At 42.0% G+C, this 11,666-nt stretch overlaps 1 protein-coding gene across 1 annotated transcript; it reads right to left on the bottom strand.

Moving 5' to 3' along the window:
- Positions 1-310: 310 nt before the first annotated feature.
- On the bottom strand, positions 311-11,132 carry LOC147905587 (uncharacterized). Its single transcript, XM_087399690.1, has 3 exons — positions 11,078-11,132; positions 2,234-2,439; positions 311-2,009 (listed from the first exon to the last, which is right to left on the bottom strand). The coding sequence occupies exons 1-3, from the start codon at positions 11,130-11,132 to the stop codon at positions 1,095-1,097; spliced, it is 1,176 nt and encodes a 391-aa protein (XP_087255816.1). The 3' UTR covers positions 311-1,094.
- Between the last annotated feature and the right edge of the window lie 534 nt (positions 11,133-11,666).

Raw genomic sequence — 11,666 nt, 5'->3', positions numbered from 1 at the left:
TGGGAAACTCGACGCAAAATTTTTGAAGTGTCTAGACATTAAGGTCACAAGTAATAGCATACCATATTTACAAATTGATGAGACACTTTGTTAAAAATTGTTGTATATGCCAAAGACTATCATTTTTATACATAGGACTTTTTTTTCTTGGGAACGCTAAAGCTGAAAACAATGGCCAAACCATATAGGCCTGCGCTTCAAGAGCACTTAGGTCAAGGCCATGTGACCTTATTAATCAACATAAGATTTCAGGCACCTCTGAATGGACTAGTTAAGTCCAAGAAATGAAAGCGTTTTGGGTGGTGAAAAAAAAACACTAAAATATGAGTTGTTAAGTCAAATAATCATTTGCCATGAGCTCAGACAACTTACAAGAGATATGGCATAAAAATCGTTGAGGAAGTCAACTCTTAGGCAGGCCACCAACGGTATACAAAACTCACTACTAAATACAAGCCTGGCTTTGATACATTCAATAATCACAAAAAATAGCCTAAACAGAGATTAAAATCCAGGCCAAACATGAAGGCTGCATACTTCTACTTTCCCAAGCATGGAGAAAGTTATGATCACAAGTCCACTACTATCACTTTGAACAGATGGCCTCCAATGCTAATTGGATTGCTCTTCTTCACCCAGAACACAATTGGATTGCTCTTCTTCACCAGTTCCGATCACCCAGAACACATTGCTCTTCTTCACCAGTTCCAATCACTCAGAACACAGAGGAATTTGTCACAAAATGTCTCACAAAATCAACACTCGCTTTTTGACTCTAGACAGTTGATCCACCTTCCTGCAGTACATAATGGGCTTTTAACCTGTACATCACTAGGTTTTAAGTTAAGTCAGTACCAATTTCTCTTCCTTCTCCACTGAATGGAGTTCCTTCCATTGGAAGAAGCAAACACCCAAGATAGACTCCCAAAAAATGGAGTCTGAATCCAACCACCCCTCCCTGGGCAAGAAAGCAGAACCAGCATCAAGGGAGAATTCCACCCATTGTACAGATGCTAGAGCAGAAAAGCATCAACTCTCTGTGTCTAGCAAGCAAACCACCAAGCACTGTTTAACTTCATGACAAGAAAGAATAGTCAGTCTCTGAAGCGAGCCATGTCCATCTCTAAAGTGGGTTTTGTTCGCACAACTGCTGCTGTTGGTGGCCTGCTGATTCCGATCAAAGATGTCTGCAGCGCCTCTTCATTGTCTGCGAAATGGGCCATGATAGCCACCTTCATCTGCTCTGCCAGTCTCACAGTTACACCTGAAATGACAACACAAAGAGCCACGCCTGCAAATGCTACGCAAACACCCCCCACTGCAAGTTTCCAATGTCGAGCGACTTTCCTTCCACGCAACGGAGTTTGTAGAGTCGTAAGTGCAGGGGTTGAGCTCTGTTTGGAAGGCAAATCTTGAGATAGAAAGACCAAAGCAACGTCTCCAAGAGTCGCGGACATGCATACGTTCGGTAAGGAGGTGACATTGCCGAAGGTCACGCTGCCATCGGCAGAGAAGAAAGCACAGAGTGGAACTGCTTGGGCGTATGAAGGATAGAGAGGTACATGAACGCTGATAGAGCTGTTTGGAAAGGTAACAGGTACTTGGGGAAGATTGGGATCGTCGGTGGTAAAGTTGGGAGGTGAGTAGCTGATAATACCCACGACAGGGCCCCCGAATTCGTATTGCAAGGGCAGCGAGTACACGGTGAAGTTGAAGATCTTGCGATAGATCAGGAGGAGAAAGCTATTCGAATCAATTTCAGCCCCCTGTGGTATGGAAAACTCATTGAAAGTGAGGCCTTGTTCCTTGAGAGTATCAGACTCGAGTCGAATTGCTTCGGCCTTGATTCCACTGAGGAAGGGAGTCAAACTGACATCGAATACGGTTCCTGCGTCTACTTGAGAGACGGCAAGAAATGCGTACTTGCGTAGCGAGCTATCCACGCCCTCTCGTCTAACGGAATTCACAACGGAATCGGAGATATCGGTTCTGTCGCCATTGTTGGCAACCTGCACAGATTGTGTGGCATTACTCGAAGCCACAGAGAGGCTTACAAGGTAGAAGAAGCAGCAGGCAAGTAGAAAGAACGAGTAGTGGCCATTCTTATAAGCTTCGCTAAGGGCACCAACACAGCTATCTTGCTCTGCTGAGATGAGAAGCGGAGCAACGGCCTGATCACGGACGCTAGAATCTGTCATGGAACTTGGAGAAAGGAGGAAGGGCCTCTCCTTACCTTCGCCGTGAGTGGCTCCTCCGAAGTGAAGACGGTGTTGCTGAGCTGAGCTACGATGCGCAGCAACAGCGTGAACAAAGAACCTCGAATCCGCCATGGAAACACGTCCTGCTCCACTGAGCAAGCAAGGTGGCACTGCGGGAGTAGTGTGCTAGCTAAGAATGAATGCCCAATTCTTGCCTGGGAGCCAGGACTACAGATTGGCACTGAGGGTGAAGTGTGCTAGCTAAGAAGGAAAGCCCAATTCTTGCCTGCTGAGAGCCAGGACTACAGATTCAGAAACAGGGGTTTTGTAGAAGAAAGAGTAGGAGAAGAAAGGGCAAGGAAAGAGTGATACGTGAGATGAGGGGCAGCTCCTCCCGTGAGCAATCTGACAAAGGAGGGAGGGAGCTGCAACGGACGAGTACCTACTTAGGATGCTCCTCCTCCTCCTCCTCCTCCTCAGGGGAAGGGCACTGGAACACTTCCCGAGTGTGCAAGCTAAGCTGCTCAATCACCTTTCCAAGAAGAAGAAGCAACAGAGAAACATCATCATGTAGCTAGCTAGCTAGCTGCAGTGAGAGGGCCACTATAATTCTGTACTGGAGATGAGGAACTGCAGATACAAGGAGACAACATGTAGCTGCAGGGCAACACTCTCTTTCAGATTGCAAATAGAAAGAAAGACAGTAAGAGAGCGTGTGAGGGAGCTAGCGTGTAGAAGCAACGTCAATAACACTGTCTGTGAAAGGTGCAGGTAGGATTGGACGGATGGCAGATGACAACATAAAAACGCATGTCTTGAAAAGACAGCACTCTACAATACATTTTGTTGGGCTAGCCTCCCCTCCTTTTTTAGTAGGAATTTTGTCTCTTTGGACAAGCTTGAAATATTATCTTATCAATCCCCATTGACAAGGACTTTCCTATGGGCGAAAAAGGGTCGGCATCCATGATGAGATTCATTAGGATGGTAGCTTTTGGGGCTCTTGAGAGACATTGCTCTCATTCATGATGGGACATGGATGGGCAAGGAGGATTTTCTCGAAGATGGAGAATCGATCAGAATCGATCGGGAGTCCTTTTTTTGGCCAACTTTGACCTCGACAACGGGCTCCAATTGTGAGTCCCGGTTATCATTCCTTTGAGAATGTGATTTTCGATGCTCAGGGTATCTCAACAGAGGCTATAGTGAAGAGTGTGGAGGGGGCCATTCAACAATAGATTGGAAGCCTGTCAATATTGATAGCAACCCTAGAATGTTAGGTGAGTAAGCACAAAAACTATATTTCCATTAGGGCATCTATTTGCTCAATTTTCATGAATCTGATGTCACTGGGAGTTGATGTGCAAGAGCGAGGTAAGTTGTATGACAATGGCACTAGCAAACATTACCTCTAAAAGAAATGCGCAACACACCTCATCACGCTCCCAATACAAAATCTAGGCAACCCCACTAAACTCCCACTGTCATTAGACCTAGGCTCCCCCTTTTTAAGAAAGCACCACATGGACAAGTTACAACTAAAAGGAGCAACTTTTTATAAGATTGTGAAAGAGGATGCCTAAAATAAGACCATTATTTCTAGATGCCATTCATGTTCTCTAGGTTGCAAGCACCACATGCACAAGTTATAATTAAAAGGAGCAACTTTTAGTAAGATTGTCAAAGAGGACACCTCAAGTAAGACTTTTACAAGACCATCATTTCTAGATGCCATTTTAAATCATATTCAAGCGAGTAATATGGACCCTCACTTAGTGGACAATGCACTATATGTGAATCATTGTTGCAAAATCAAAACAAATGTATATAATGGATTGATATTTATTAAAAGACCGTACTGAAGAAGTAAGGGCACTATAGAGGTTTTATTATTTGTGAAACAATGTACTATTCCATAGCATTGCTGTACAATGCCTAGATACAAGATTTCTATTAGAGTTGTGAATTTTCAATCTCATGCAACGATTGGCAATTGGATATGACAATAGAATGAGCAAGATTTTAATCTTTGAATCCATGCACCATAAATCTAGGACTTATTGTTGCCGGTAATCCATTTTGCAACATGCAAAGTTCGCATTTTCATCTACTTATACCACCTAGACGAGAGGAGATCCATGCTAGCTCGGTTGAATCGGATTGGTGTCTTGTCCCTAGGATTATAGTTTTGAGTGGTTTGCAACTGAACCATTCGACAAATCCAATGGATTGTCTGTTGTCTAGCAATCTGTGGAGCCAAAAGAGATTACGCGGGATACTCTAGTTTTAGGCACCTTGGATCCTTCTTTCTTGCATCTTCGTCTGGAACACTTCTCGTGGACACCTCACCTAAATCCATAGTGTCTAGCACGGTCCATCCTTTGCCTTGCAAAGTTTTGCATTCAATAAGTGTGCTGCTTACACCATGACCAATCGGGGCTGGTAGAGGCTTGACTTGCCGATGTGAGATCACAACCCATTTGCTTTTAAGCTGCTTTGGCCGATTTGCTTATTGCAGAGGTTATCTGTCTTTTATTTGCTGCTACTGCCAATTGGTACAAGTTGTACAACTGCTTCAAGTCATGAAGAAATGGAGGAATGCACTGAGAATAGTAGGATAGGTATCTCTCTCTCACCTCAATAATGGATCTCTCACAATGAAGAACTCTCGAGATCTAAAACTAATCTTACATTCTGAAACTAATCTAGGAATGTGAGCAATTCTAGTGAACTACTAATGAGCTAAACTAGGAGAGTTGAACCTATGCTCTGATACCATGAGAAAACATGTGTGTCTCAGGATCTATGGAGCGCTCTAAGGTGGATGGAACCTATGTGGAAACATAATGAAGAGAGTGCTCATGACATGTACCTCAAGTCAATTAGGTTCCAAGATAGATTAGCTTGGATTCATTAACAGAATCTTGAGTGTGTGTGCATTTCTCTCTTCAAAAATACATGATAGGCCTCTTATACAGAGAGTGCCCTTAGAATAGTCAACACTTGTGGGATCCTCTCATCCACATCTCTCCTTGTGGATGTCCTCGATCCACATCCTCACATCTTGTAGTCCACATCCTAGGGTGGCTACTTTAATACATTCCTATACCATACCTTAGCCACTAATTATGTGCTCATAGCACCATATCTCAACAGTGGGTCTTATGTAGAGGCTCAAAATTTAAGCTGCTGCAAGTGTCAAAATTTGCACATGATGTAATGAGTGTAGACAAATTGAAAGCCCAATTACTTTTCCTTTTTGATTCTATCATTGCCTCAAAAAGTCTGTCTACGATTCTCATCATTGCTATGTAGCCTTCAATCATGGTGGGTTGCTGAAGTGTCCAGTCTTCCATTTGTGCATCACCCACTCGCGCTTGTTGCTTGTTGTAGTTGTTTCCTGTGTGTCCTCATGTGGATGCTGCATGTTGCGCTTTAGTTGCTTTGTTGGTTGTCACTGAGTAGTTTGTTGAGTTGTTGTTGGTTTGATTTGCACTGTTTGTTGCTCAATTGGGTTGTGTGCCTTCAAGTTGTTGCACCTATTGATGCTTTTGCTTGAGTTTCCAGTGATTAGGTGATGTTGTTGTGTCAATCTCTATAGTTGTAGCTATGTGTTATTAAGTCTTTTGCTTATTCTTGTGATTGCTTTGCTTGAAGTCAAGCTCGTTGAAGGAGGTTCGCTTGAGGTTGCTACTAGTAGATGTTGTCAATCTCGCTGTCTTGAGCCTCCATGTTGCTATCAGCTTGTGTATAGTAGCTATCGAGTCTTATTGCCCTACTACATATGTGTTTTGTTGCTTGCCATATCTCATGGGTGCTGCTAGCTGTTGCAGTTTGGTTCCTTTCATGTCACGTCATAGCCAGAGCTCAGGTAGTTGTAGGTTGTATGTTGCCAAGTTCTCTGTGTAGTCACTGTAGACGTTGAGTTGCTTGTTGGTCAATTCTTTGAAGTGTCGCTTGTATGTAGGCATCCTACTCGTTAGTTGTTGATGGCTTGTGTCGAAGCAATCTTCCATGTAGCTCTTACAGTCTAATCTCGATAAGATAGGCTTTCCAAGGTAAGAAATAGATAGTTTTTTCTCTCAAAGTAGACTCAGATCTCTCTCTCTTTTTAATGGATCTCTCAAGGATGTGAGACTCTTCTTAGAGTAGAATAGAACACGTATCTCACACAAGCAAAAAATGTCTCTATCTCATGGCAGAAGTCTCTCAAAGAAATAGAAGACACTGCCTCTCTCTCTCTCTCTCTCTCAATCAATCCATAAATCTCTCACAAAAGCTCTTAATCAAATGAATAGGAATCATCACTCTAACATAGAGAAAAGGATGAATGGATTATCTTCAAAGGAATGAACTCTTAATGAGCAAAAATCTCTCACATGAACAAAATTTCTCTCACCGAAAGAGAACTCTCATGAAGAAAATTCAAGAACTCCCAATCTTTCAATCTCTCAATAGGACGACGTCTCAACAGAGGGTACAACCATGCTCTAATACCATGAACAAATATGAAGAGGGAGAGGAGAAGAGTGGAGATGAGGAGAGAGGGCATAGCTAGAGAGCACACCACAAATGACTAACTGTACAATATATTAGTTGAAAAGAATCAATACCTTTAGGTTAGGATTAGGGTTTCCAACCCTGTGCCTTTTTAGCACTCTTTGTGCTAGTGCTATGCACATATCATAACATGAAGTTTGAGATGAATCCTCAACACCCGTAACACATTAAAATGAACTAAGAAACATAAATAATTTCTTGCTTTTCATTGCTATGATGGTTGGTGTAGTGTATATTAAGTTATCTAAGAGGGGATTCAACTCCACAACTACTAATTGAGGCCTTTCTCTGACCCGACTATATCTTATCAGAGTCAGTCCCTTTGCTCACATGCGGTCTCGCACTCATTATGTTTCTTGAGACCTTATCATCCATAGTATAGTGACCAGAGTTCACACTTTTCATCTACATTGGCATTTTATCAATGGGCAAATTGTACACGTTATCTAATTTTGCACTTCACATGCCTTCATTGTAAATCGTTATTAGCTATTTTTTCCTTACCATCTATTTTTTGGCATCTGTACACACATTCAACCTTGTAAAGGTTGTTTCTAGAATAAGTTTCCACATCAAACCTTGTAATAGGTTGGATACATTGCAGTTTCTATCTTCACTAGTAGAGCATGTTATAGTTCACATAGACAATATTTTCTTCATTTTCCCCTACATTTTTGCATTATGTCTACATCTGGTGGCAAGCTCTATCTAGAGACATCTGCTAACATGACAACTCCAAATATGCTACATGGAAGTCTCGGATGGAGGCAATAATTGTTTGATAAGACAAGTGAGAGTATGTAGACGGGACTAAACCTAGAGCGTCTAGCAACCTTGTTTCTTACTTGAGCATAGGTAGAATGGGTACAATAGAATGAGGAAGTCATAAGGGTGTATCTCCAAGAATAGAAGGCTCACCCTATGCCTAGGAAACTATTCATAGTGGAGTCTGACACTACTCAATTGATGACATCAATTAATGATTCCAAGCATGTAATGAGAGGAGTGAGGGTGAGGATTGAGACAATCATTGGAATGCTCCATTCCTGGAACCTGAATTTTCTCACAATTGGATGCATTTACTTGCAACCATAGACATATTAGAGAAGAGGGGAGCATAGATTGCTAACCCTAATTAGAAGGTGCAAGACATAACCATACCACTCAATATGATGAATAGGCTCAAGGCACTCTTGTAGATGATGATATCTTTGATGAGCGATTGATCCTACCAAGTTGCTTGTAAGTTTATAGGTTTGTGATAAAATTTTGAATACAATGATTGCATTAGTTTATCAAGGTGCAACTCACAACTTCACCACACATGAGGTATGGGAAAAACATGTAACTCTTACCCCTACTACTATAAGAATTACAACCGTTAATTGCTAGGTCTGAATTCCATGGGTTATTTTACACTTCAAGTTTCAATTTTAATAACCATGTGGTGGAAAGTCAATTCTTTATCATGCCCACCAAAACAATTGAAGAAAAGGTCATCTTGGGTAGGGTATGGTGCTTGAGTGTTAATTGTCAAATTGATTGAAGAATAGCCATACTAAAATGAAGAACGATGGTCGAACCTCAATAATGTCTCTTTGCAAGGAGGCTAAAATGGCCGTATCTCTAGTATAAGTAAAATTCATGCAATCAACCTTGAATCCCACATTGAGTTCAACAAAACTGTCCTCATCACAAACACAGGACAGACAAAGTACAAGAAGATTTGGGTGAGGGACGATCTACCACAAGCTCAATATTACTTTGAAGGAGAGCAACTATAGATTCCACGAATTTCCCTTTATTGGTGTCTCAATACTCAAGACCTACATTTTTATTTCAAGAAGGGCCATTTATAGAAACAGGTGCTGCCCATGCAAAGGTGGCAACCTTGATGGATACCTAAAGCATAACTATAGTCCAAGGGTACTACGATAGCAACACTAATATTTGGGTACCAAAGCTTTGGCAACGCAACACCCAACCTTCCCTTTCCTACTTCAAGGATGAGTATGAACCTCTACAATTACGATAACATGTGTGGACAACCAAACGGATTGAGTATGCAACAACAACGACAATTGTACATGTACTAGTAGTAGTAGTTACACAAGAACCTACTATAGGGTCTACAAAGGGAGAGGCTATTCTACTTCAAGTATCTTTGATCCAATCGATTGCTCAAGATATCACTACATAGATGATTACAAGGTTATCCCTTCTATCTACTTCCATAGCACTAGAACCACAAGACCTGCTCCTAGAACCTACTATGTTGGAAGAACCTAAAGATCTTAAGGCAATGTTGCTGCAAATGTAGACAAAATCTGCACATTTGTTGGAAAGTCTTCATTGATTTCTTAATGACATTTGTTTCCAACAATCACCAAATTATGATGAAGACCCAGATAGTGGAGACATTCGACTCATTCTCCTCATGGTTGTCAAGAAGTTATGCAACCTTACTACAATCTTGACCAATTTACTAGGTCTAGGACAAGCCAGCATCACATCCACTCTTTCTATCCCAAGGATCTCACTTATTGAAAGAACCTTACATGCATTAAGTCAATCTATCCCAAGGTCTACATAAAACTTAGTTAGTCTACTAGGTCTATGCATGTATAGATCTTGAGTCTAGGAGTCTTAATGTCCAAGTCATCTATCTCAGCTTACCCCCTAGTCAGTCCATTCATTTGATGATTCTTCCAGTGTCTACTAACATCAAAAATTCACACCCTTATGACAATGTATGAGCACTAGTCCACCTTGATTAGTGCACTAGGGTCCCAAAAGTAACATCACGCTGGAATAGGCCTATCCTAGTGCCACTATCAATCGCCACACTCTTACTACACTATAATGTCATAGGGTCACAAGGTCTAGCAATTCATGTCATAGGGTCCCCACTGTCAATACCCACACTCTTACTAAATCCTAGAATATACATTTGGAACTTTACATTACTCACTCACTATTCTCTGGTTGTGTCCCATGCACATCATCATGTTGGGATAGTCCTATCCTAGTGCCCTAGGGTGAAACTCTAGAAGGTCAGGTCATAAGGTACCATCTGTCAATCCCCACACTCTTTATACAACCTAAGAAGTATCCTTAGCACTTAACTTTCAGATATTGGTACAACCTAGGGTCCTCAACACATAATCGGATGGTAGCTAACCTAGCTTGGCTCAAGGAAACCCATTGCCCTCTCCTAATTACTCCCTACTCAAGTGTGACAAGCTAGACTTGCCACTGGAAGTAAGTACATAAGTTCAAGTCAACAATAGATAAAGCAAAATAAAAAACAAGTCATGCACAAGAATAGCCTATCAGGCTGTTAACTTTGCATCGTAGGGCATTGGGATAGAATGGAGCCCAAAATGTTCATATGATGTCATCATATGAATTGCACAGTTAGGGATGCCCCAGGTCATACCACCTTGGATGAAACATCCTTTAGGAGGGCTTCCATCTAGATAGGATGTTGACTTAGCTTGTTAAGACGCTGGGCTAGCTAAGTCAGTGGGGGATGTGTATTGGCCACCACATGATGCAATTATTTGAATCTCAGTGCTTGGGGGGTATGAATACATCTAATAAAGTGTTCCACAACCCTAAAAAAACATTGGCACTTGTCAGGGTGATTGCATCAAATAGGGCACTAACTTAGCATGCTAGGATGGCTAAATCAGTGGGGTGGTGTGAATTGGTCACCTCATGACGCAAGGATTTGGATCTCATTGCTTGGGGGATATCAATATGTCTAAAAAAGAGGTGCTCAACTATGAATCAATACTTTGGTCATCTAGAGTATCAATCTAGGTGAGCGATATGTTCGGGTCCTAAAGCTTCTAACAACACAGAATACACAAACTCACACCACTGGAATTTGTAAGGTAGTAACACAAGGACCTGCATCAACTCTTGAGGCAATCCCACAAGAACCTACCCTCAAACCCAATGCGATGGACCATTTTGAGAGCCCAAGGAGTATCACGATCCCATGTATAGTACAACTCAAGGAGAAAGTCTTCAAGCTCATCAAGGGAGCAACAAAAGAACTGACCCCTAAAAGTGGGGTAGTTACACAAGAACCTTCCTCCATGCCCATGTGAGCACCATCAGAAGTCATTGTACCAAGCGTAGCACCTGTAGTGTTGCCTAGACCTAGTTCTCCTGTCAAGTCAAAAGCCCATAGTACCACAAGAACCTGCCCCCCTTCCCTTGCTAATCCTACCCTCAAGGATTACCAACCTGCTCAAACCATTTTCTCAGTTCTTCCCTCCCTCCCCTCTGATTCCCCTCCCACAACTAACACTCTTCCATATTTATTCCCCATGTCGTCCCTAGATTCTCTTCTTGCCTCGCCATCGCCTCCGACCTACTTGTGCTGCCATCAGCAAAAAATGACCCAATATTTGATTTTGAATATCAAGATCCAGATAATCCAATTCGTACTCCCATGCCAAATTCCAATTATTGGTATGATTTTGATGCGATACCACTTCCTAGTAACCCCATCAAGGATTTTTGGAGCAAATATCCTAATATGAAAACTCGAGGTGGATGGACCTTAGACAGGACCTTGGACAACTTCCCTACCAACCTTCGTCAACATCAAATTAGTGAAGCTTGGGTCAGCAAATTGGATCCCCAACCTTATTGTTGCCGCTCCAAACTCCTTGATGTAATTTTCTTAAAAGAGTACGTGCAGGCACCTCCATGTCTCAGAACCCATCCCAACCTCTTTGCAATTCCACGACGTCACATATGGGAGGCCAACATACACACTTTGGGTGAGAATTGCACCATCAATTGGCCAATGATCGAGCCATACTTTGGTGTAGAATGAAACATTCAAGGCACATTGATCCAAGCACTTCAATGGCATGAGAATCGGGAACA

The sequence above is a fragment of the Dipteris shenzhenensis genome, chromosome 1 (assembly GCF_047967505.1).
Source record: "Dipteris shenzhenensis isolate YYH24624 ecotype China chromosome 1, Dip_SZ_1.0, whole genome shotgun sequence".
NCBI lineage: Eukaryota > Viridiplantae > Streptophyta > Polypodiopsida > Gleicheniales > Dipteridaceae > Dipteris > Dipteris shenzhenensis.
This window is presented reverse-complemented; position numbering and strand designations above follow the sequence as displayed.

What these genes read in the sequence shown, in the direction of transcription:
- LOC147905587 (XM_087399690.1), bottom strand. Translation starts at nt 11,132, where the DNA reads ATGGCGAGGCAAGAAGAGAATCTAGGGACGACATGGGGAATAAATATG. An exon ending in GGGAATAAATATGGAAGAGT is followed by an intron (nt 2,440 to 11,077) that starts GTTAGTTGTGGG and finishes CTTCACCCTCAG; the next exon opens with TGCCAATCTGTAGTCCTGGC. An exon ending in AGGAGCCACTCACGGCGAAG is followed by an intron (nt 2,010 to 2,233) that starts GTAAGGAGAGGC and finishes CAATCTGTGCAG; the next exon opens with GTTGCCAACAATGGCGACAG.